The sequence below is a fragment of the Rhinopithecus roxellana genome, chromosome 8 (genome assembly GCF_007565055.1).
Source record: "Rhinopithecus roxellana isolate Shanxi Qingling chromosome 8, ASM756505v1, whole genome shotgun sequence".
Classification (NCBI taxonomy): Eukaryota; Metazoa; Chordata; class Mammalia; order Primates; family Cercopithecidae; genus Rhinopithecus; species Rhinopithecus roxellana.
Genome location: NC_044556.1, coordinates 2,445,955 through 2,470,621, shown reverse-complemented (window position 1 = coordinate 2,470,621; position 24,667 = coordinate 2,445,955). Strand labels below are relative to the sequence as shown.

The window sequence follows — 24,667 nt, the reverse complement described above, 5'->3', positions numbered from 1 at the left end:
GCCGGGCGAGGTGGCGGGCGCCTGTAATCCCAGCTACTTGGGAGGCTGAGGCAGGAGAATGGCGTAAACCCGGGAGGCGGAGCTTGCAGTGAGCTGAGATCCGGCCACTGCACTCCAGCCTGGGTGACAGAGCGAGACTCCGTCTCAAAAAAAAAAAAAAAAGTATGGTTTCTTTTTCTTTTCTTTTCTTTCTTTCTTTCTTTCTTTCTTTCTTTCTTTCTTTCTTTCTTTCTTTCTTTCTTTCTTTCTTTCTTTCTTTCTTTTTCTTTCTCTTTCTTTCTTTTCTCTCTCTCTCTCTCTCTCTCTCTCTCTCTCTCTCTCTCCCTCCCTCCCTCCCTCCCTCTCTCTCTCCCTCCCTCCCTCCCTCTCTCCTTTTCTTTTCTTTCTTTCTTTTTTTTTTTTCGTAGAGACAAGGTCTGCCTATATTACCCAGGCTAGTTTCAAGCAATCCTCCTGCCTCGGCCTCCCAAAGTGTTAAAATTACAGGTGTGAGCCACCGTGCCTGGCTGGGATAAACACCTTGGCTTCACGCTCCTCTCTTTCATCAGGTGATCCCAATGAAGCCAGAGGGGAAGGAAGATGAAACAGAAGTCTGAGAAGGGGTGCTTGCGAAGTAGGAGGAAATCAGGAGGGGGTGGCGTGCCCAAAGACCAAGGAGCTAATGAAGAGGAGGACAGGGGATGAAGTCAGTGATTTAATCTGCCAAATGGACATCGTAGGTGCCCTTGTCAGAAAAAGCTCCCGGGAACCGGGCGCGGTGGCTCATACCTGTAATCCCAGTACCTTGGGAGGCCGAGGCGGATGGATCATGAGGTCAGGAGTTCGAGACCAGCCTGGCCAACATGGTGAAACCTCGTCTCTACTAAAAATACAAAAAAATTAGCTGGGCGTGGTGGCACACACCTGTAGTCCCAGCTACTCTGGAGGCTGAGACAGGAGAATCGCTTGAACTCGGGAGGTGGAGGTTGCAGTGAGCTAAGATCACGCCACTGCACTCCAGCCTGGGCAACAGAGTGAGACTCCGTCTCAAAAAAAAAAAAAAAAAAAAAAAGTTCCCGGGAATGGGAGCCAAGAACCCAGCCCAGTTAGCCTGGCTGGAGGAAGGACCAGGAGGTGATACAGTGGGGAAGGCCCTATAGAGACAACTTTTCCCCAGAAGTATACCGCTTTTATTTTTATATTTATTTATTTATTCATTTATTTGAGACAGAGTTTTGCTCTTATTGTCCAGGCTGGAGTGCAGTGGCGCGATTTTGGCTCACTGTAACCTCCACCTCCCAGGTTCAAGTGATTCTCTCATCTCAGCTTCCCGAGTAGCTGGGATTACAGGTGCCCGCCACCACGCCTGGCTAATTTTTTTTGTATTTTTAGTAGAGATGGGGTTTGGCCATGCTGGCCAGGCTGTTTTCGAACTCCTGACCTCAGGTGATCCTCCCGCCTCGGCCTTCTAAAGTGCTGTAATCACGGGCATGAGCCTCCGTGCCCGGCCGGTAATGTATTTTTCCTCCTAGTCACCCCAGAATGGTGGCGTTGGGGGCAGGTTCTGGGAAGAGTCTGCTTCCATTAGGGGGAAAGTGGAAAATGTCCTCAGGGGAGGGTGGCCCGCGCAAGGGCATCGATCCTGCCCTTGAACCGCATGATCCAGCCCCAGCTGCTCTCTCCCCCAACCCTGGACGCCTCCTGTTTCCTGTCTGGGCCTCCCCGGGCGCCCGGGCCCAAGGTGACCGCCTTTTAACCGCAACCGCTAAGCTGCGCCTGGGGCGCGCTGTGTCCGTCTCTTCCTCCTCCCTCAATCCGGGAGTGCCCTTGGCCGCGGACACCTCCCGGATTTTTCCGGGAGGAGAGGGGAAGCCGCTCCTCGGCTTGGCTGGGGGCAGTGGCGCGCGGCTGGGAACCTCGCTGAGCCCAAGCACTGGTAGGGAGACCCCAGTGCGCAGTAAGGCGGCTCCTGGCGCCCCCTCGGGCCGGTGCTGTGCGCTGCAAGGCTGGATCGGAGGGAGGGCCCAGGGGTCTGAGGCTCGCTGCCCGCTGTCTGGCACCGACTGGGCGGGGCTGCCCGGGTCCCGAAAAGACGGCTTCGGGGGACACCTCACCAATGGGCTAGTGGTTCAGAACCCCAGTCCGACGCGCTGCTGGGCCCAGTCTCCTGGACGATGACGGGGACATGGCTCTGAAAAAGTGCCAGGGTGTGCTCAGTAGAACACAGCACCCACAGCGGCCCCCCAGAGAGCAGGGCCGGGTCTAGGGAAGCCCTCTTCCAAGAAGTCCTGTGCCCTGAGGTGACTGGGCGCGCTAGCTGATGAAACTGAGTGCCCCACCGAGGCGCCCCTGTCCCGAGGGCGGGGCCAGGGCGGGGCCGGAGTCCTCCTGGCAGGTGCCGGGGGCGGTGCCCGGCCCTGCCCCCGGGGGCCGTTCCCTGAGGCCAGAGGCGGGTCAGAGAAGCGGCCGGTGCGGGCGACGCCTTGGAACCCACGGGCGGCCACTGCCGCCACAGGTGCCTCACAGGGCCCTCTGTCCTCGCTCTGGGCATCAAAACCCCGGTTGGGAACTGAGGCTTCCGAGCTGCTTCAAACCCTGGACACCAAGGCCCTCACGGGCCGGAGAACGAAACCCTGGGGTCGTCTGAAGAGGGGGGCCACAAGCCCCCAGGGCCAGACGACGAAGCCCCAGAGCTGCTGCGGAGCTGAACACCGAGGTCCCCAAGCCCTCCGCAAAGGACGTGGAGATCCTCGAGCAAGAGAGCCAAGTCCTCGAGCCATCAGTCGAGCAGAACGCAGAGCGCCCCGGGCTGTCCACAGCTGCGGGTTTTGAGAGTCCTGAGCCAGGCAGAGACGGCCCTGGGCCGTCCGAAGCGCAAAGGGTGGAGGTCCAGGGACAGCGTCCCCCTCCAGGCCCTGAGACCTCCTCCTCCAGGTCAGGCTCGGAAGCCCCCCACCTGCGTTTTCCGCCGTGCCCCAAGGCTCCCCAGCGTCTCCCGGAGGAGCTGTTCATGGAGACGCCCATCGAGCGCGAAATCCGCCGCAGCTGCGAACGCGAGGAGAGCCTGCGCCGGAGCCGGGGCCTGAGCCCGGGCCGCGCGGGCCGCGAACTCGTCGAGCTGCGCGTGCGGCCGGTGCTCAACCTGCCGGGTCCTGGCCCCGCGCTCCCGCGCGCCCTGGAGCGGGCGCGGGCGGGCGCGCAGATGCAGCGGGACATCGAGCGGGAGGCCCACCGGCAGGCGGCGCTGGCGCGCCCCGCGGCCCCCGAGCCGCGCGCCCGGTCGCCGCCGCAGCCGCTGGGCGAACTCAAGCGCTTCTTCGAGGCCGCAGCGGGGAGCGGCTCCTCGGCGGGGGCAGGGGGCGGCGCGGGCCCGCAGAGGCTGCCAGAACCCGGGGGACGGCCACGCTCTGCCGTGCAGGGCGGGTGCCCGGTGCTGGGCAGCTCCCCGCCGCCTTTCACTCCGTCACTGCTGGATCGGGAGGTGCGCGCGGTGCGCGAGCGCGAGCAGGAGCTGCAGCGCCAGCGGCGCAGCGTCTATGGCACCGCGGAGTTCAAGGAGCCTACGCCGAGCCTCACCGGTAAGCCGCGGGCGTACCAACGCCGGGGACCGCCAGGCTTCCAGCCGTCCCCACTGACTGCCCAACCTCAGTGGCCTCTCCTTTGTCCCTCCGATTCTCTCGGGGTCTCGCTCTCCAAGCTCTCAAACTCCTGGGACCCCCTCTCAACTTTGTGTCTTGCCTACCCCTTCTGGAGCTCCATTACTCGCTGTGATCCACCCCTCCACCGGGAGTGATGGACTCTCTGATCCACACCACCCAGACTGCGCGGGGGTGGGGGCATTCCAGATGTCTTCCTTTTTGTCGGGTTCCAGGGAACCCTGACTGGATTCTGGCACTCCTGGGTCCTCCCTCTGAATTTTCGGGCTCCTGCTTCTCCATTCTGGGTTCACCTCCCTCCTGCCTCGGGTTCCTGGGTGCCTGGAGTTGAATGGAGGCTTCCATGGGGGGAGGGCAGATGGTGAACGCCTGTGTGTGTTTAAGGGGTGCGGCCGGCCTCTTTCATCCTGGCTGCCGCCCGCTGGTGAGCTGAGAGCTTCTTCCCCCGCAGCGAGCAGGGGCGACGGAAAGTTGGCGGTGATCTGGCCCCCCCGCAGAAAGGCCTCGGAGAACGGCCTGGAGCAGGTGGGAGCTCCCTTACCCGTGTGCCTCTAGCCCTTGTCGCTCCCCCCACCCCTCCTGTGCCAGGACGCTGGGTGGGGAAAGGTGCATCCCCCCTGGAGGGCCACTCTGGTCAGAACTCAGTCTGGGACGCATCCCCGGGGTGAAGAGAAGACAGTGGTCTTGGGGCACAAATCGCCACCCTGAGCCTGGGTGCGGTGCGCAGGTCCCTGAGGCCGGTCTTCCTTCTGGCCCTCTGTCCCCAGGAGGAGCGCAAACTTTGAGGTTTGAGCAGGCTGGGACCCCCGGCCGGAAGTAACGTGCCTGTCAGAGGAACAGGGCGGGGTGCGTCTAGTAAAAGGCCTGGAGAAGGGTCGGCCCTCTGCATTGGGGAAGATGAAATCGACTTGACTTTGTGAAATTGACCAGCCCCCTCTATAAAACTTACAGTCCCCCATTGGGAAACTGACCACCACCCACAACTCCGCCAGTGAAACTGCCCAGCCCTCCTCTGCCAAGCAAACTGAACTACTCTCTCCCTTGACTGTTAAGAGGGCCGGAGTTACCGCCTCGGCTGCCCCACTCCCCCCACCCCCAATAAAGCCTCTTCTTTCAGGGCACTGCAGCCTATTTTTTTCTGGGTCCTCTTCGTCTGAGGTGGGGCGGGAGCACGGCGGGCCGAGGGAGGCCCGAGAAAACCCCAAGAGGTGCGGGCCGGAATGCGGGAATGCGCCCTTACCGCCCTGTTCTGGGGCTGCCCGCCTCCCCCACACGACCAGACACGGCCTGGCCCAGGTCCTACCGCCCCCTGGCGGCTCGAGCGCAAAATGTGGCGCGTGGACCGGGTTCACACCCTCTTGTTTCCGGGCTTCCTCTTCAACATTTATTGGTGCTAACGGTGTGCCCTGCGCTGGGCACTGGCTAGACAGAGGTGATAAGAGGCTGTTCCTACCCTGGGAACGTAAACAATAGCTACTAAAAAAAACAGTTGGTGAGGGTTCAGGCTTCTCAACATCATTGGTTCCTAATGATCACCGTTCTTCTTGACCTCAAGGTCCTCACTATGAGGCGTGCTCATTCGCGGTGTTGGGTCAAGAGTTTCTGCTTTCCAGAAGTATCTGTGGCTGGGCGAGGTGGCTCACGCCTGTAATACCAGCACTTTGGGAGGCTGAGGTGGGTGGATCATTTGAGGCCAGGAATTCGAGACGAGCCTGGCCAACACGGTGAAACCCCGTCTCTACTAAAAATACAAAATATTAGCCGGGTGTGGTGGTGCATGTCTGTAATCCAGCTACTCAGGAGGCTGAGGCATGAGAATCACTTGAACCCGGGAGGCAGAGGTTGCAGTGAGCCAAGAATGGGCCACTGCACTCCAGCCTGGGTGACACAGTGAGATTCTGCCTCAAAAAAATAAAAAAGGCAACTGAAACCTAGCTTTTAAAAGAGAAATCTGCATTTTTATGATTGTGACTAGGAAAAACTTTTTTTTTTTTTTTTTCCCTAGGCCGGGCGCTAAAAAAACCCTGGAAGTTGTGCGGGAGGAGAGGAAGGAAGGTGGCAAGCAACACCTGTTTGCAATAGGGCCTGTGGCTGTCAATTTGCAAGCTCTGGTTAATTTCTCTCCCCTGGATGTGGGTTCAAGAGGGTGCGTGAACACCCTAAATTGTCTCTAAAACTGTATCTGCGGAGTTAACATTCTGGGACTAGTTTTACAGTGTCTTAGAAGTGCACTGAGGGCCAGGCGAGGTGGCTCACTCCTGTAATCCCAGCACTTTGGGAGGCCCAGGCAGGTGGATCACGAGGTCAGGAGATCGAGACCATCCTGGCTAATATGGTGAAACACCCTCTCTACTAAAAATACAAAAAAAAAAAAAAAAAAAAAAAAAAAAAAAAAAAAGCCAGGGATGGTGGTGGGCGCCTGTAGTCCCAGCTACCCAGGAGGCTGAGGCAGGAGAATTGCTTGAACCCGGAAGGCGGAGCTTGCAGTGAGCCGAGATTGCGCCACTGCACTCTAGCCTGGGCAACAGAACAAGACTCCATCTCAAAAAAAAAAAAAAAAGTGCACTGAGGACCAGATGCGGTGGCTCATGCCTGTAATTCCAGCACTCTGGGAGGCCAAGGCAGGAGGATTGCTTGATCCCAGGAGTTCAAGACCAGCTTAGGCAACATAGCGAGACACTGCCCCCCCACCCCATCTCTACAAAAAATTAACCAGGTGTGGTGGCATGTGCCTGTGGTCCCAGCTACTCTGGAAGTTTAGCAGGAGATCGCCTGAGCCTGGGAGGTTGAGGCTACAGTGAGCTATGATTGAACCACTGCACTCCAGCCTGGGTGAGAGTGAGATCTGTAATTAAAGGAAAAAAAAATTCACTAAGACCAGAAAAGGGGAGACCCAGGAAGTTTAAATTTAAAAAATGTTTTCAATTTTGGAGACAGGGTCTTGCTCTGTCACACAGGCTGCAGTGCAGTGGCATGATCATAGCTCACTGTAACCTTGATCTCCTGGGCTCAAGGGATCCTCCTGCCTCAGCCTCCTGAGTAGCTGGGACTACAGGTGTGATCCACCACACCCACCCCAGGAACATTTTAGAATTGCTATTTAAACTCTTGGATCTTGAGATCATTTCACTGCACTCTAGCCTGGGTGACACAGTTAAACTCTGTCTTAAAAAAAAAAAAAAAAAAAAAAAACACAAAACTCTTGGCTCTGTCTCTTATACAGGGGCATCAAATGTCTAGTGAAATCCGTATGCATAAAATACAGAGAAGTCATGCTGATACAGGGCTGCATCCAAGAGCAGCTCAGCCCATGAAGGGCTCATCAGCCGACCCTATCATCAGCCCAGTGACCCCATCCTCAGCATACTTCACTGTGACTGTGGGAGCTATGTAGAGAAAGGCAGGAGAGAGCCTGAGAAGGTGGGAATTGGAAACACCTAGAGGCTGGTCTTAATTTCCAGCAGAGGAGCCAAGAACTAAGTATGTCATGAGTGGACGGGGCCCGGGTGCACTGCGCCCGGCCTAATTTTTGTATTTTTAGCGGAGATGGGTTTTCACCATGTTGGCCAGGCTGGTCTCGAACTCCTGATCTCAGGTGATCCACCCACCCTGGCCTCTCAAAGTGCTGTGATTATAGGGAAGCATGTGGGGCGGCCTCAAGGGATTTAGTGGAGGGGCATTTAAGAAAATGATGTCAACCGGCCGTGGTGGCTCACACCTGTAATCCCAGCACTTTGGGAGGCTGAGGTGGGGTAATTGCTTGAGTCTGGGAGTTCAAGACCAGCCTGGGCAATATAGCAAGACAAAGTCTCTATCAAAAAAAGAGAGAATAAAAAAGCACTTTCTTGGGTCTCATCCCAGACTTAGGATGATGATCAGACTCTCCATGTGATTCTGATGCACACTAGGAAGTCTGAGAATCAAGGGTGTAGAAAGCTGCTGAGCAACAGGACCCAGGAAACAAAGCTTGTTTCCTTCCCCTTCCAGTACTGTACTGTCACCACCCACCCGAAACCCTGTCTTAAGCAGACAGTGGATTTGACTTAAAGGAGATCGTCTAGAGCTGCTTGTGGCTAGTCTGAATTGAAATATGTTGGAAATGTGAAATACTAGATTTTCTTTCTTCTGATTTTTTTTTTTTTTTTTGACACAGAATCTCACTGTTGTTGCCCAGGCTGGAGTACAATGGCATGATCTCGGCTCACTGCAACTTCCACCTCCTGGGCTCAAGCAGTTCTCCTGCCTCAGCCTCCAGAGTAGCTGGGATTACCAGCACCCGCCACCATGCCCGGCTAATTTTTGTATTTTTAGTAGAGATGGGGTTTCGCCGTGTTGGCCAGGGTGGTCTCAAACTCCTGACCTCATGATCTGCCTGCCTCGGCCTCCCAAAGTGCTGGGATTACAAGTATGAGCCACTACGCCCGGCCTTTTTTTTTTTTTTTTTTTGAGACAGAGTCTTGCTCTGTCGCCCAGGCTGGAGTGCAGTGGTGCGATCTCGGCTCACTGCAACCTCCACCTACCAGATTTAGGCGAGTCTCCTGGCTCAGCCTCTTGAGTAGCTGGGATCACAGGCACCCGCCACCACACTCACCGTTTTTTTTTTGTATTTTTAATAGAAACTGGGTTTTGCCGTGTTGGCCAGGCTGGTCTTGAACTTGTAACCTCAAGTGACCCGCCTGTCTCGGCCTCCCAAAGTGCTGGGATTATAGGCATGAGCCACCATGTCACGCCAAGATTTCTAAGACAGTACAAAAAAGGAAAATACCTCAATTTTTTTACGTGGATTATACATTGAAATAATATTTTGGGTATAACAGGTTAAAATATCATGAAAATGAATCTAACCTCTTAATTTTTTTTATGTGGTTACTAGAAAATTTGAAATTACATACGTGATGTGCATTTGCAGCTCACTTGATTATTTCCATTGGACCCCACGAGTCTAAAGAATCTTAAAGGCCGGGCATGGTGGCTCACGCCTGTAATCCCAGCACTTTGAGAGGCCTAGGTGGGAGGATAGCTTGAAGCCAGGAGTTCAAGACCAGCCTGGTCAACATAGCGAGCCCCCTTCTCTACAATAATAATAATAAAATAGGGGCATCGATGCTGCCTGTACTCCCAGCTGCTTAGGAGGCTGAAGTGGGAGGATCACTTGAACCCAGGAGTTAGAGGTTCCAGGATCGCGCCACTGCACTCCAGCCTGGGTGACAGAGCAAGACGCTTACCTCCCCACAAAAAATCTTAGAGCTACAGGAAAACTCACAGGGCCTCCCTCAAAGCGGTATCAGGGAGCATCAGGATTTCCTTGATGTCATTCAGACCACAGCTGTGGACTAAAAACATCCTTGATGCAGTCAGAAATTGTCACCAGAAATACACATGGAAGAGCAATAGTGGCCGGGCACCGTGGCTCAGGCCTGTAATCCCAACACTTTGGGAGGCCGAGGCGGGCGGATCACGAGGTCAGAAGATCGAGACCATCCTGGTTAACACGGTGAAACCCCGTCTCTACTAAAAATACAAAAAAAAAAAAAAAAAAAAAAAAAAAAAAAATTAGCCGGGCGTGGCGGCGTGCGCCTGTAGTCCGAGCTGCTGGGGAGGCTGAGGCAACAGAATGGCGTGAACCCGGGACCCGGGAGGCGAAGCTTGCAGTGAGCCCAGATTAGGCCACTGTACTCCAGCCTGAGCGACAGAACGAGACTCCGTCTCAAAAAAAAAAAAAAAAAAAAAAAAGGCAGGGCTCTGGGTGTCTCCTCTATGAAAATGCTACGGGGAAGGGGAACCAAAAGGGCCCTCCTTGGATTAAAGGGGGATAACCAGCAGCTGAGTCACACCTGGCTCAGGAGGACACCCTTCCCCTTGCAACATGCCACAAGTACCCGGTTCGGGTCCAAGATTCGCCACTTGCTCGCCGGAGCTTTGAGCGGGTGAGTTCATTTCCTTCAGCCAGGGTCTCCTCTCCAGTCCGAGGTTGGAGAGAGGCTAAGAGATCCTGAGCTTGGATTCCATAGGGTTCTCCCACCTTGTCCGCACCCTGGATACCCCAAGAAAGACGACGACCTGTCTGGCCCCCAAGTACCAAAAGCTGGAAGAGAAAAGGAAAGTCCAACTCGGGCCCTTCGGAAACTGATCGAGGGCACTATTCTGGGGCACGTCGGGAAAAGTAGTCTTTTACGCTACAAAGAAATAACTTCCGGGTCAAAATATGGGAGTGGGCGTAGCTCTAAGTCTCTTCCTCCAGTGGGCGTTGAATTTCCCCACTACCCTAAACTTACAGTTTTCTGGGTTCCGGTTGTTGACAGGCACCATTTCCCTTTTTGCTTCATTTCTGCCTATGCGCATGCGCCAAACTCTCGTCCGCCTATTGGTGAATTTAATGTTTCTTTCAAGACTACATTTCCCAGAAGGCCACGCGAGTGGGCGGGGAAACGTCCCCGGGGGAGGGGCGCGGCGTTCGCAGCGGACACTGAGACCGTGACCTCTTTCTTTCTTTTATTTAACACAAAACTGATGTGTCCGCATTCACGGCCAGGCCGGACTCTGTGCAGACAGGTCAGCTCGGCCTGGCCCTTTGGAAGGCGAGGCCGGGCTGCACTGAGAGAACGAGTGAGCCCCTCCCCTGCCCCCTCTTCTGGAGTTTGGAACTGTCAAGTTCCAGCTCCTACCCTCTTTCCCAGGTTCAAGACCCCTGCGCTGCCCACCCCGCGGGTCCGGCTGCGCTCGGAGGCCGGGCCTGGCCTGCCTGGCCCATGAGGATCTGCACCAGCAGGTCGGTGGCCAGCATGGGCGTGGGCTCCTCGAAGCCGATGGTCAGCAGCTGCTGGTAGTCCCCAAGCGGCTGCGGGCACAAAATCCTGGGGTGGGGGGGCCAGGGATAGACAGGCCTGGACTTGAGTGCCCCCTGCCCCTCGGGAGTCCCTCCCTTTAAGTGAGATGCGTCAGCTGAAAGAGGCTTTGTTTCAGCTGCCGGTGGGAAAAACCCTCGGGGGAAACTTGTTTCCTTGTTGATCAGAAACTTAGTAATGGCTCCTAGAGGCTGAATAACTGGTCCTGACCTGTCCAATCGCACTGCTAGCTGTGTGTCCTTGGGCAGGTAACAACTCTGAACATCCTGTTTTCTTTGTTAAATGGGGCCAATAGCATAGATCTCGATGGGTTGTTACTGGGGTCTGCATGAAGTGCTTTTCAGGGCACAATAAAATACTATCATTACTAAGGGAAGCAGTGTTTGGGAAGGTGGAATATCTTTCGTGGGGTTCTGCCTCCCCATCTAGCGCTTGGTCTAGTGCCCAAGCCCACGTTGCTATTGCCCTAGCTCCTACCATGAATAAAGGTCATCCTCGGCTGGTCCTAGGGGCACCCATCGGCCGATGGACCACAGCTTCTGGATCTGCAGGCACGAATTGGCTGGACTCTGGCCTGTGTCTTCCCAAGTATCTCGATAGCACAGGAAGTAGCTGGGAGGGGAGGGAGCTGTAATTAGAAGTGATCAATTTCCTAGCTTCTTCTGTTGAGGGCTTTAATTTTGGAGGTGAGGTGGGAACTCATCAGAAGTTGCCCTGAAGTTCTCAGGTAGGAATGTGACTCTAACGCCTTTTTTCACTGCCAGCCTCCTTTTAAGATGAGAACTTTTATTTTGGTGGGAGGGTGGGTTTTAAGAAAATAGAGGTAGCCTTTCAAAAGCCTTTAGTTTCCTGGTTCACTTTTTTTAAAGAGACAGATTATTGCTCCCACTCAGGGTGGAGTGCAGTGGCAAAATCACAGCTCACTGTAGCCTTGAACTCCTGGGCTCAAGTGAGCCTCCTGCCTGAGCCTCCCAAGTAGCTGGGACTACAGACGCCAGCCATCACGCCTGGCGAATTTGTTGTTGAGATAGGCTCTTGCCATCTTGCCCAGGGTGATCTCAAACTCTTGGGCTCAAGTGAGCCTCCTGCCTCAGCCTCCCAAAGTGTTAGGATTACAGGCGTGAGCCATTGCACCGGGCCCTGGCTCACTTTTCACTTTGCTGGTGACAGTTTGGAGGGCCATACTGGCATTCATCATAGAAAGGGGAGGACTTTGATTTGGGTAAGAGGACTTACTAATCCACAAGGGAATCTTGTCCCCGACCAGGGGCCTCTGGGGTGGCTTCCAGGTGCCAGCGCATCTTCTTATAGAGGTAGCGGGGGAAGCGGCTGGCAGTGTAGGCAGTTGGAGCACAGTATCTGAAGATGGAGATCTCATGGGACAGGCTGATGGAGAACCTCCCGCAAAAGAAACAGGAGATGCTGGCAGGACATGAGAGAATGGAGGGGTGAAGCTGGGCCTTGGACTACTTCATCCCCCGCATCTGAATCTCCTACCGTTTTACCTGAGGGGGTTTGTCTCCTCCAGGTCCACGAACCCAAAGGAAGCGTACATGAGGACCAGCTGTTCCAGGCGCAGGGTCAGCTGTTGGGAGATCTCTAACAGCTGCATACAGGACGGGTACAGTGAGATCAGCTGGCCTGAGAAGAGTGGGACTCCCCCTCCACCATCCCCGCAGGCTCGGAGCTGCGAGAAGAAAGGGGCATGGGGTCTAAGAAACCTCCACACACCCCCTTTCGGACCAGCTCCTGCAGGGGTCCATAGATGTGGGGTACGCTTCTCGCGGCTGCCTCCAGGTACAGGAAGTAGGGCTCACACATCTGTAAGAAGGTGGGCATGGCCTTGGCCAGCTGCTCCTTCTGTACTTGGTCTCTGCTGAAGGAAGAAAGGGGCCTTTGCCTGCAATCCCTCACAATCCCTCCTCACCCCCCAGTTTTCCCCCATTCTACTCAACCCCAACCTGTATCCCTGGCTTTGACCCCTGTTAGAAAAGCCCCCAGTTTCAGGTCTTTTCTGAACATCTTTCTGGTTCACCTGCATCAAACCCATTTGGAACACGTGTTACAAGTGCTGACAGCTGAGTCTCCCATCTCCACTTAGGACCCAGAGCTTCCTGCAGGGGCTGGGCGCAGTGGCTCACTCCCGCAATCCCAGAGGTTTGGGAGGCTGGGGCTGGAGGATTGCCTGAGGCCAGGAGTTCCAGACAAGCCTGGGCAACATAGCAAGACCCCGTCTCTACACAAAAAATAATTAGCTGGGCATGGTGGCACCTATAGTCCCAGTTACTCAGGAGGTGGAGGTGGGAAGATGGCTTGAGACCAGGAGTTTGAGGCTGCAGTGAGCTATGACTGCCCCACTGCACTCCAGCTTGGGCGATAGAGCAAGACCCTGTCTCATTAGAAAACCAGCCTTATGAGAATCCCTTGAACCTGGGAGGTGGAGGTTGCGGTGAGCTGAGTTCACCCCCACTGCACTCCAGCCTTAGTGGCAGAGCGAGACTCCGTCTCAAAAAAACACAAAACAAAACAAAAAAAACCCAGCCTTGGCCGGGTGCGGTGGCTCATGCCTGTAATGCCAGCACTTTGGGAGGCCGAGGCGGGCGGATCACGAGGTCAGGAGTCCAAGACCAGCCTGGCCAAGATGGTGAAACCCCAAGTCTACTAAAATTAAAAAAAAAAATTAGCTGGGCAACACGTGTTGGCGGGCGCCTGTAATCCCAGCTACTCGGGAGGCTGAGGCAGAGAATTGCTTCAATCCGGCAGACGGAGGTTGCAGTGAGCCGAGATTGCACCACTGCACTCCAGCACGGGCAACAGAGCAAGACTCCATCTCAAAAACAAACAAGCAAAATCCAACCCAGCCTCCTAGGACATACCAATAGACACTGAAATTGGAGAGTCACAAGGAAACTTGGTGTGTGAATCACATGATCCTTTGGAGTCTCAAACTGATGTCCTGCAGGCCAAGTTTGGGTCAGGTGGGTCTTGTTTAGTCGGCACAGGGTTCAAAATCTAAGACAGCACTTAAAAACTGGGAGAAAAAGTCCTAGAGACTTGACAACCCCAGGCCCACACTGCCAGGACAGTAATAGCAGCAGTCCCCTACCCTCAATTCTACAGTCCTCCTCACTCTCTTAAACTGGATTCTAATATGCTAGCTTCTTCCACTGCCTCCCTCTGGCTCCTAGCGCTTGTCATTTTGCAACCCTGGCGTGTGTCACCCATCCTGTCGCCACCCCTCCAAGTCTCCTTACCCATGGGGACCTGGGACCCTGTCCAGTATCACCTGTAGAGCAAGTAGCTCTGGAAGTCATCCGCCTTCTTGAGTAGGTAGCGCAGCTGTTGGGTGATAGGGCTGAACAAGATGTCCAGGGATAGGAGGGGAGGTGCTGGCCCGGGCCCGGGGACCAGAGGTTCGGGGGAAGGCGTGGAGGCCAGGGCCTCAGCCAACTGCCCCTCGGCATCTTCAGGGTCCGGCTCAGGTGGGTTTCCAGGCCTGCTAGGGGGCGTCGACCAGGAGGGGTCTCCGCTGGGCGGCGTCCCAGGTTCCAAGGCATCTGGAGGCGGTGTTTCTCTAGGATCCAGGGGGAGCGACCCCTCGAACCACTGCTCCGTAGCCATGGTAGGGCCGGAGGCGGGGTGGGGGGAACCTGAGCTCTTTAAGCTTCCGCTACCGCTCACCTTGGCCGCGGGTTCGACCCCGCCCCGGGAGCCTCCGACTGGCCCCTGCCTTGACCTCTTCACCGGAGCCGCGCCGCCGCGCCGGGGGCGGGGGCGTTCGCCTCTTTTGAATTTCAACACGCGGGAGGGGCGCGCCGCTCCAGTCCGCGCGCCCGCGGCCCCCTACCCCTGCACACGCGCCGCACGCGCTCCGGGAACCTGGCGGTGGGGAGGACGGACCCGCCTAGGGAGGTGACCTCTGGCCGTGTCCTGGGGGTGTGGCTAGGGCCAGGAACTTTATCTCTCGAGGTGGATTCCTAGAATGGAGGGATCTCTAAACGTGTCTCCAACACCTCAACCCGGCACAGGTATATGGAATGAGGCTGCTCAGGCCCCAGCCCCTCACTCCCAGAACCCTGGTTTTTTTGTTAAAAAAATTTTTTTTAATTTAAAATTTTTAGAGATGGGGGCCTCTCTATGTTGCCCAGATTGGTTTCAAACTCCTGGACTCAAGCGGTCCTCCCGTCTCAGCCTCCTGAAGTGCCCAGCCTGTTTTTTATAAAAAACAAAAAAATCTCTAATGGAGTTGAGAAACTGCCTTAGAACTTAGTAGGGGCTTTGGATGTAGTAGCTCTGACGACTACTACTAACAACAACAACAAAAATCTGAAAAAAATCTTCAGGCTGGTCTTGGTGACTCATGTCTGTAATTCTGACACGTTAGGAGGCTGAGACGGGAGAACTGCTTGAAGCCAGTTCAAGACCAGCCTAAGCAACATAGCAGGACCCTGTCTATACAAAAAATAAAATGTTCGTTGGGTGTTGTCTGAGGCATGAGAATCACTTGTACCCAAGAGTTTGAGGCTGTCACCAGTTATGACTGCACCACTGCACTCTAGCCTGGGTGACAGAGCAAGCAAGACTCTGTCTTGAAACAAACAAAATCTTCACTTGGAAATCTTCTCCTCTACATGATCTCATCTGATGGCCCAGGAATTTTCTGTTGCTTTAATGAAGAGGACCATGAGGTCTGGAGACCCTACTGTGGTCCTAGAACAGATTCCTGCCCCCAATATTTGTAGCAGATTCTTTGCAGTAGACAAAGGCTGACAGGTTTAGTTTTTAATGTACGTTGTGTCAAATACTCTATATTTAAAGACTCGGAGTGAAGAACTTGGACAGGTGTCAGATGCCACCCTGTGTGATCCCGAACAGACAGTATCTCTGTGCCGGGCCAGCTGCCTCTTCTGCAAGGTGGGATTTTATGAATTGTCTTATGGGGACTTGGGGAGGACAGTTGAGAAAATGCTTATAAACCCAAGGACTTAACTGCCAACCATTCAACAATATTGAGGCCAGGCATGGTGGCTCACGCTTGTAATCCCAGGCAGGAAGAGAGAATCGCTTGCAGCTGGGAGTTTGAGGCCAACCTGGCCAACAAAGTGAGACCCTCATCTCCACACAAAAAAACTTTTTTTTGAGACAGTCTCACTGTCGCCCAGGCTGGAGTGCAGCGCGTGATCTTGGCTCACTGCACGCTCCGCCTCCCAGGTGTAAACAATTCTCTGCCTCAGCTTCCCAAGTAGCTGCGATTACAGGCGCCCACCACCACACCCAACTAAGCTTTTTAAAAATTTTTTGTATTTTTAGTAGAGACAGGGTTTCACCATCTTGGCCAGGCTGATCTTGAACTCCTGACCTCGTGATCCACTTGCCCCGGCCTCCCAAAGTGCTGGGATTACAGGTGTGAGCCACCACGCCCGGACACAAATTTTTAAAAATTAGCTGGGCATGGCAGACTGCACCTGTAGTCCCAGCTACTCCGGAGGCTGAGGTGGGAGGATCACCTGAACCCAGGAGTTTGAGGCTACAGTGAGCTACGACAGCACCACTGCACTCCAGCTTGGGTGATAGAATGAGACCATCTCTAAAAGGAAAACAAAAATTCAGCACCTGCTGTGTGCCTAACTCAGTGCTGGGACATGGGGAGATTACAGAGGAAAAAAAAAAGATTCCCACCTTTCTGGAGCAATTAAAGTTATAGGCAGCTATAATTCATTGTTTCCGTTTTTCTCCCTCTCCAAACAATTCTGCCCTAACCGGAGGCTCTTTAATGCCCTCTCCCCGCCCCATTCATAAAACTGGACTCCGTGGTTTTTTTTTTCCCCCTTTTCCTTTTTTTAAAATTTTATTTAAAAAACCTTCGGTGCAATATTAAAAAGCAATACAGCCAGCTCGAGCGACAATCAACAGAAAGAAAAGAGGCAGGAGAGGAAAGGCCCGAGGAACCCCAACCCAGCTAGTCCCCTAGGGGCTGGAGGCCAGGGGCAGACTGAGAAGCGGGGCATGGGTGGTAGGGGAGGGAGGAAAGACCACCCACCAAAATAAACAGGCAGATCCAAACATTTATACAGGAAACATCTGGCTGAACGGAAGAGGATCTTGGGGAGATGAGACGCCCCCCATATTTCATTTTTTTTTTCCTAAAATGTCCTGGGCTGGGTGGGGAGGGTCAGCCACCTGGGGTTTAAGGAGCAATTCCCTCCCCACACCGACGTGCTGAGGGGCAGATGTGTGTGAGAGAGAGACACAAGGGGCAGAGATGAGGACAAGAGGGTGCCCTCTCCCTGGAATCTGTTATGAGGGCTGAGGGTGTCCCCGTCCAGCTCCTGGACTCTGGGGGGTCTTGGGTGAGATGGGGGCCGGAATGGGTTGGGGCAGGGGTGAGGCTGGGCGCTCAGCCTAAGAAGCCATCGGGGTCATCATCCTCAAAGTGGCCTTGCTGAAGCACCTTGATGTGGTGCTCGTAGATTTTCAGGGCTGGCCCGAGGCGGATGGACAGGCCGGTGAGCACATCTGTGCGCTGCATGAGCAGCAAAGATTTGCCATCAATTTCCTGGGTGGGACAGGGAGCAAAGAGAGAGAGCGAGCCGGGGTCAGGGCACATCCCACAGAGACCCTCTGTGTCTGTCAGTGTGTAGTCCTGGGCTGGGAACTCACCTGTTCTTGGAAAGCTGTCGCCTGCTCCGGGAAGCCAGCCTCGGTAAAATATTCCACAACATCCATCACTGTCCATTCCACGGGATCAGATGGCTTCTCTTTGCGCCCGGGACTGCATCAAAACAGACGGGCACCAGTGAACACGGGTGTCCCTCTGGCTGTGCCACACACCTGGGCAGCACCCCCATGTCTCCAACACCCCAACTTACGGACAGCCAAAGGGGGTCCCGTCGGCCCCAGGTAGGGCTGGTTTGCCTGGGGGCAAAGGCACGGGGGACGGAGAGTCTGGCCCGGTGGCAACAGAAGCTGGGAAAGAAAAAAAAAAAACAACTGCCTTTGGCTTTGTTTTCGGGCTGAGTTCCTCCCCACCTAGCACTTTCCCCTACCCAGAGGAGTCCTTACCTGTTCCCCCCTCCTTGTTCATGCCTGCCATGGAGAACACCTGGCGGGTGCCGCTGCCCGGGGCTGGCCCCCGTCCTTCATCCTGGCCCTGGTGCGGTCCGCAGGGCGTCCACTCCTTGACCCTCTCCTTGGCACTCTGAGGACCCCGCTCGCCGTTAAGCTGGTGGTGCTGGGCACCTGCAGGACGGTCACTCTCGGGCACTTCAGAGCCCTCTGACACATCATCTTCATCATCATCATCATCATCTTCTTCCTCCTCTTTTTCAAGCACTCGCTCTTCTCCACCTCTCTGGGGCCGAGGAGAGAAGCATGCAAGATTAGTAGCTGTTCTAATCCCTGACCCTGCCTGTGGCATACGGGCGGTGGTGAGGAGGGCCCGATTCCACCTTTAAGAACAATACGGACTAACTTTTACGCATTCACTCCGTGCCAGGTTCTGTGTTAACTAAAACCCTCGATAACCGAATCTCACTAAACTCGCTCAACAACCCCAAGGGGTCGCTACTGTTATTAAGCCACGTTTACAGCGGAGGAAACTGAGGCTCCGGGAGATTCAAGCACTTGCCAAGGTCACCACGCACCCAGCCCGCAGGAAACGCGCGTAAAGCCCCAGTCACCCGACACCTAGTTCCTCCCGGGACTCGCACCCCCGCCACCAACTTCGCCCGCACCTGCCCACCGCGCTGCGCCCCCGCTCCCCGGCGCGCTCACCTTGCTCCGAGACTGGCGGGCGCTGGCGGCCGGCGGCGCCCGTCCGGGCCTGTCCCCGCGGGGCAGCGCAAGCGCTCCGAGACGGGTGCGCTCCAGGCGGCCTCGCGCCGCCGCCTCTTCTTCCAGCAGCCCCTGCACGCGGCCGCGGGTTAGGCGACCGCCGGCGCCGCCGCTGCCCCCGAGGTAGCGCACGACTTCCCGCAGGCTCACGGGCCGCGCTGCGCCGCCGGCCCGCGCCGCGCCCCCCTCAGGCGGCGGCTGTGGCTGCGGCGGCGGCGGCTGCTGCTGCTGTGGCGGCGCCGGCGGCTGTGGCGGCGGCGGCAGCGGCGGCTCCCGGGCGGCGACGGCGGGCGGGGGGGCGCGGCGCGGGCCGGCCGAGGGCGCCACTGCCGGGGGAGCGGCTGGCGCAGGCGGCGGCGCGGCCAGGGGCGCGGCCCGCTGCGCGCGGGGGCCCGGCTGCGCGGGGCCGGGCGAGGGGGGCGCTGTGGCGGCGGCGGCCGCGCGGGGCGCCCGGGCCGGGGCGGCGGCGGCGACGGGCGCGGGCGGTGGCGGCGGGGCGGGCGTGGGCGGCGGCGCGGCGGCGGCGGCGGCGGGGGCCCCGCGGGGGGCGCGCGGCGGGGCCGGCGGGGTGGCTCCGCGCCGGGGCGGCTGGACGCGCGCCGCGTTGCGGTACGAGATGCTCCCCTTGTAGCTGACCCGGAGCACGGCGCGCTGCTGGATCAGTTTCTCGAGCTCGGCGCGCGTGCGCTCCGGCTCCGGGCCGTGCCGCCGCCGCACCATCCGGCAGATGCGCTCCAGGTCCGGCCGCGCCTTGCGCGAGCGCAGCGAGTCGATGGTGTCCAGGATCCACTCTTGGTAGTGCGGGGAAGCGGCGGACGACGAGGCGGCGGCCGCCGTGGTGGCGGCCGCCGCCGTCTCCGGCGGGGGTAGGGCCGGGGGCCCCGCCATGCCTCCCGCCCGGCCCGGCTGCACCGTGCGCGCTGCCTCCCTCCCAGCGCGGCGCCCCCCTCCCCGGCTCCCCTCCCTCCGCCGCTGCCCGCCTCCTCCGCCTCCCCCCCCGGGGGGCGCAGCGCCTCGGCGGAGCGGCGGCGGCGCTGCTGTTTCTTTGCAAAAAAAAAGAGAGCGAGCGAGAGAGAGAGAGGAAAAAACAGTGAGAGAGAAAGAAAAGAGAGAAAAAAATATGCACACACTCACTCACTCGCACGCACGCACACACAGACCCGCTTCTGCTGGGCGCGCGCGGGGCCGGGGATGCGAGGGGGAGGAGGGGAGCGCGGCGCGGCCGGCCCCTCCCCGCCGCCGCCGCCGCCGCCGCCGCACGCGCGCCCTGCGCCCGGGACACTCCGGCCCCCCTTCCTTCCCTCCCTCCCTCCTCCCCGCCGCCCGCCTTCCTCCCTCCCACCCCCACGCGCCCGCTTTTAAGGTGGAGCCCGGGCCCCCCGCCCGCCCCCTTTACCCTGCGCTCTCGCTCACTCCGGCTCGCTCCGGCCCCCCCTTACAACTCCCGCGCGCTTTTTAAGGAGGCGCCGCGGAGTTGGCGCCGGGGCGGGGGCGGGGGAAAGCGGCGGGCGGGGGAGGGGGAGGGGAGTGCCGGGGGGAGGGGAGAGGGGGCGGGCAGGGCGGGCGGGCGGCGCTCGGCCGCCCTCCAGCCATTGGGCGCGGGACCCAGACGTTCCCGGCGCCCAGCCCCCCTCTCCACGCCTCCCCGGCGCGCTCCGCTCTCCGGACCGCACTTACCGGGAACTCGCCGCCCGCGGGCCGGGGCTGCCGCGCTCGCAGGGTGCTGCGGTGACCCTCTTGCTGCCGCCGCCCCCGCGTCCCTCAGGCGCGCCTGGCCCGGCGCTAAGGATGCGGGGAGGGGGGCGCGCACCCTCTCCCCCTTCTACTCCCCCTGCCAGGGCCGCCCCCGCCGCCCCTCGGCCTTCTGGTGCGCCGGCCCCAGCGCCTCCCTAGAGCGCCCTCTCGGTCCCGGGCTGGACGCCGAGGGGGCGCGCCGCAGATTTGGGGACCCCGAATCTGGGGTCAGAGGGCGGTTTGACGCTCGTTTCTTCTGCGGGGTCGAAGGAGTGCCGGAATTTCAGCTAAACCCTGTTTACAAGGACTTCAAGCCGGGACCTGATCGGCCTGCACTCTGGGGTCCGAAATTCCCTTTCCAACCCCCTGGGGGTGTGTGGGTGGGTGATCGAAGTCGAGAACACCAGCGACACTTTTTTTTTTTAAACAAAACTTTATTGGTAATAGTTTTCAAATATGTTTACAACAGCACACTGTTCAAGAGGAAGTCTCGTCCTTCGCAGCACACAGGTTGAATCGCCCCCGCACCCACCCGGGGCCCCACCCCAGGCCTGAGAACTCCTCCTGGGATGGAGAGAAGTTATGAGAGGGGGAAATATGGGGATGAATGGGGTGGCTCCCCAGCGGCTCCCCACTTTTCTATTACGAGAGAAAAAAGCACAAATGAGACAGTGGGGGAGAGGTGATGGACAGCTGACAGCTAAGCTGGAGGAGGGGCGCCCAGGATGGGGGAGGCGGAAGCTGGTGGGTGAGTAAAACAGGCAGCCCCTCCCCAGCAGCTCTAGCCTTGAACCTCGGGCCATGGCGTTGGGGGACTTGGCCTCTTCTGTTCCCTTTTGCAGGGATGCCCTCCCCACTCAGCTGAGGGAAGACTGGACATTAAAATCTAGCGGAGAATAAAACTAAGGAGTTGGGGGAAACGCTGTTGGGAGGAAAGACTTGGGCTTGGGGCTCCCCCTCTGTCTTTTTGGGGGATGACTCCTCTTTGGCAGGGAGAGGGGCAGCTGCTTTGTCTGGCTCTCAAAGCCCAAGTGTGAAGACAGGTCTGTTGGGGAAGAAGAGAGCGGAGGCTTCCTAAAGGGGCCTAGACCTTCGCAGGATTGGCAGAGAGGATTCCCCGGGGAGGGGCCCAGGGGAGATTAGCAGCGGGGAGGTTCAAACCCCAGCGCCTCCCTTTCCAAAGTCAGTCTGCTTCTCTTTAAAATGGATTTGGGGAATGGGGGGACATGGGAGGGGTGAGAGTAGAGGAAGGAGGGAGGCACTGGTGGAACTTAAATAAGATTTTAAATTGTTTTTTAAAAAAAATTCTAGCAAGCAGCCCACTGAACATGTCACTAAAAATCTCTCCTTCCCAGTAAGGATTACTCCGAAAGGAAGGTTGGCGCTTCGTTCTTTTGCCCTTAGCAAGTGGGGCCTGTGGTTGGGTGGGATGGGGGTGTGGGTGGGGGAGTTAAGTGTGAGCCCCTCTTTCCACACCCTGTCCCTGGATACACCAGCAAGACCTGGTCTGACTGGAGTTGAGAAACTCGTTTAAAACAGGCAGAAGTAGGCTGGGTGGGGCTGAGGGGCTGGGGAGCTGTGGGGCTGTGGGGAAGGAGGAAGGGAAAAGTGGGGGAGGGGGCAGAAGGGCAAAGGGGATGAGGGGGAGCAGCTGGTATTTCTGTCCCTCTGATTATCTGGGCTTCCTGCTCCCCCTAACCCTGGAGGGTGGGGTGGGGGTGAAATTAGATGCAAGGAACTCTGGGGCCCTCTGGCTGTTCAATCCAACCCTCCCACCCCCCCACCAAAAAAAAAAAAGAAAAGAAAACCCATGGGGGCACAGGCACACCCCTAAAACTCAGAAAACTCCTTGCCACACTTCTCATTGATGGAGACCCGGATTTCTTCTTCCTCATAGTCGTCAAAGTTACTCGTATCCCCAGGGCCTTTAAACTTTGGTATGAAGGGAGCTTCCACCTGGAGAGGGATCAAGAATCACCTAGACCTCAGCATTCAACATAATCATTATTACAACAATAAATACGAATGGCCTAACATTCAAGAGATATTTACTCTGACTCAGGCCTGTGCTTACCATTAGGTTATGGATTCCTCTTAACAGCCTGAAACTCTTAATGTAGCCAACTCATCAAAGGGGAAATTATTTCCCAGAGAGAGGCATCTGCTGCACAAGGTCATGGAATGGCCAAATGACCCCAGAATCCCATTTCTAGACCCCACTGCTCTGAGCTCTCTACTCTAGGTTGCTCCTGAACCTGTATTCTCTTCTCTTTCTCTCTATTGGCTGTCCTCCCTGACTTGTAGCTTGCTCCCAAACCCTCAGCAGCTTAAGGAGGGGAGACCCACCTTCCTCTGGTAGATGGCGATCCAGTCAGTTGTGGCAAACCACTTGTGGTTCTTGATATCGTTGACCCCATTCTTGAGGTTCCCAAAGCGCTTGGTGAGATCTACCTGCAGGAGGTTCCGCAGCAGGTCCTTCAAGTCAGAGCTGAAGTGGGAAGGGAACCGCACCTGGAGGAAGGGGTACAAGGACAGGGTAGGAAGCTAGTCTGGAACTTGGGGAGCCCATGAGGCTTCTTTCTCCATCCAACAGTCCTACTGGGTGGGGGCCTCCAAAGCTGAGTGCCTGCTAGCATCCTGTAAAACAGCTCCTTGAGCCTACACTACAGTTTCCAATTTAGGAAGTGATACTGTGGCCTGAGAATCTGCATTTCTTTAAAAACTTTAAAAATTCAAGAGCTAGTTATTTTAAGTTTTTGTAGAGACAGGGTCTCACTATATTGCCCAGGCTGGTCTTGAACTCCTAGGCTCGACCGATCCTCCTGCTTTGGCCTCCCAAAGTGCTGGGATTATAGGCGTGAGCCACCGCACCAAGCAAGAATCTGCATTAAAAAAAAAGTCTCACTCTGCTCACTCTGTAGCCCACGCTGGAGTGCAGTGGTGTGATCTGGGCTCACTGCAATCTCCGCCTCCTGGGTTCAAGGAATTCTCCTGTCTCAGCCTCCTGAGTAGCTGGGATCACAGGCTCACGCCATGACACCTGGCTAATTTTTGTATTTTTAGTAGAGACAAGGTTTCACCATATTGGTAAGGCTGGTCTTGAACTCCTCACCTCAGGTGATCCACCTGCCTCGGCCTCCCAAGGTGTTGGGATTACAGCTGTGAGCCACCGTGCCTGGCCCGATAATCTGCATTTCTAACAAATTCCACCAGCAATGGTGATGCTGGAAAGGGGTCCCCTTTAAGAACCATTGCTCTAAGGAAAGTGCTATGATGATTTCCATTTCAGAGAATGGAAACTGAAGTTTGGAAGTGTTTAACAGCTCTTCCAAGGTCACATTGAGGCATGGGATGGGGCAGTTTCATCTCAGGTCTACTGGACTCTAGAACTTGTATTCTCAGCTGCTGCTGCTGCTGCTGCCGCTGCTGAAGGCATCTCTGCTGGGGTTCAGAGACTTCTGAAATATTCATGCTTATGACAAACTTTTTCTCTCCTCTCTTTCTGCATAGCTAAGGCTTTTCCATTCTTTAAAGCCCAGCTCAACTCTTCTTGAAAGTTTTCCCCATACGCTCTGAGCCCACAGCCTTGTATGCAAGTCATCACTGGAGTTATAGTTGCAAGAAACGACTTCTTGTTCCTGCTGTGCCTCTTACACGCTGTGTGACCTTGGCCATGGCCCTTAACCTCTCTGGGCCTGTGCATGCCTCTCAGATGTGGGGCAGATATCCCAGGGCTGCACAAGGGAGATAATACCACTGAGGGTGTGGGGGAACTAGAAAATGCTACAAAGAAGGGAGTCATGTGCATCTTCTCCTATGGGATCTTCTGTGATTTCTTTCTTTTTTTTTTCCACTCTGGGCCATTTTCTTTTTTTTCTTTCTTTTTTTTTTTTTTTTGAGACGGAGTCTTGCTGTGTCGCCCAGGCTGGAGTACAGTGGCCGGATCTCAGCTCACTGCAAGCTCCGCCTCCCGGATTCACGCCATTCTCCTGCCTCAGCCTCCCAAGTAGCTGGGACTGCAGGCGCCCGCCACCTCGCCTGGCTAGTTTTTTTGTATTTTTTAGTAGAGACGGGGTTTCACCGTGTTCGCCAGGATGGTCTCGATCTCCTGACCTCGTGATCCGCCCGTCTCGGCCTCCCAAAGTGCTCTCCCTCCTCTCATCGCTCGCTCTACTCTCGCTCGCCGCGCTATCTCTCTCCGCTCTCTCTCGCTATCTCTCTGCTCTTCCTCCCAATCCCTCTCTCTCCTCTCTCTCTCTCTCTCGTCTCTCTCCTCGCTTCTCTCTCTCCCTCCCTCTCTCTCTCCCCTCCGCCTCTGATCTCTACTTCCTCCTCTCTCCTCTCTCGCCGCCTCATCCTCTTCTCCCCTCGCGCTCTCTCTCGCTCCTTCTCTCTCCCGTCTCTCCTCCTCCTCTCTGCTCCTCTCTCCCCTCTCTCATCCCCCCTCTCTCCCCCCTCCTCTCTCTCTCTCCTCTCTCTCCCTCCCCCCCTCTCTCTCTCTTCCGCGGTCTCTCTTCTCTCTCTCTTCTCTCCTCAAACCTCCCTCTCTCTGCCCCCCTCTCTCGCCTCTCTCCTCTCACTCCCCTTCTACGCTCCACTCACTCTCCTCGCGCCTCTCTC

The 24,667-nt window shown here is 56.5% G+C and overlaps 4 protein-coding genes and 1 long non-coding RNA gene across 10 annotated transcripts in view; 2 read left to right on the top strand and 3 right to left on the bottom strand.

The window, feature by feature from the left end:
* Positions 1–2,447: 2,447 nt before the first annotated feature.
* On the top strand, positions 2,448–5,961 carry MISP3 (MISP family member 3). Of its 6 annotated transcripts, none has more exons than XR_004058681.1 (3): positions 2,448–3,557; positions 4,020–4,160; positions 5,641–5,961. XR_004058681.1 is itself a non-coding variant. In XM_030935404.1 (3 exons), exons 1-3 carry the CDS (start codon positions 2,990–2,992, stop codon positions 5,106–5,108), a joined length of 1,164 nt encoding a protein of 387 aa, XP_030791264.1. In that variant the 5' UTR covers positions 2,448–2,989; the 3' UTR covers positions 5,109–5,309. The 6 variants fall into 6 exon arrangements, 3 of the variants coding, with proteins under 3 accessions (XP_030791264.1, XP_030791266.1, XP_030791265.1); XR_004058679.1 differs by lacking the exon at positions 5,641–5,961 and adding an exon at positions 4,403–4,756; XR_004058680.1 differs by lacking the exon at positions 5,641–5,961 and adding an exon at positions 4,587–4,660.
* A 4,139-nt stretch (positions 5,962–10,100) lies between these two features.
* LOC115899078 lies at positions 10,101–12,142 on the top strand. Its single transcript, XR_004058682.1, has 3 exons — positions 10,101–10,187; positions 10,313–10,404; positions 12,009–12,142. It is a non-coding gene; the product is annotated as an uncharacterized LOC115899078 (long non-coding RNA).
* On the bottom strand, positions 10,113–14,263 carry C8H19orf67 (chromosome 8 C19orf67 homolog). Its single transcript, XM_010361587.2, has 6 exons — positions 13,767–14,263; positions 12,212–12,356; positions 11,986–12,086; positions 11,717–11,902; positions 10,958–11,092; positions 10,113–10,489 (listed from the first exon to the last, which is right to left on the bottom strand). The coding sequence occupies exons 1-6, from the start codon at positions 14,099–14,101 to the stop codon at positions 10,315–10,317; spliced, it is 1,077 nt and encodes a 358-aa protein (XP_010359889.1). The 5' UTR covers positions 14,102–14,263; the 3' UTR covers positions 10,113–10,314.
* Positions 14,264–16,306: 2,043 nt separating this feature from the next.
* On the bottom strand, positions 16,307–19,528 carry SAMD1 (sterile alpha motif domain containing 1). Its single transcript, XM_010361705.2, has 5 exons — positions 18,254–19,528; positions 17,543–17,831; positions 17,350–17,446; positions 17,141–17,252; positions 16,307–17,036 (listed from the first exon to the last, which is right to left on the bottom strand). Exons 1-5 carry the CDS (start codon positions 19,199–19,201, stop codon positions 16,878–16,880), a joined length of 1,605 nt encoding a protein of 534 aa, XP_010360007.2. The 5' UTR covers positions 19,202–19,528; the 3' UTR covers positions 16,307–16,877.
* Positions 19,529–20,460: 932 nt separating this feature from the next.
* The window catches only part of PRKACA (protein kinase cAMP-activated catalytic subunit alpha), a 15,573-nt gene continuing 11,366 nt past the window's right edge, over positions 20,461–24,667 (bottom strand). Inside the window, exons 2-3 of the mRNA XM_030936396.1 lie at positions 22,394–22,591; positions 20,461–22,003 (exon numbers count right to left, since the gene is read on the bottom strand). Of these exons, the coding sequence (XP_030792256.1) occupies positions 21,878–22,003; positions 22,394–22,591 (324 nt within the window). The 3' untranslated portion in view covers positions 20,461–21,877. The remainder of the gene's footprint in view (positions 22,004–22,393; positions 22,592–24,667) is intronic.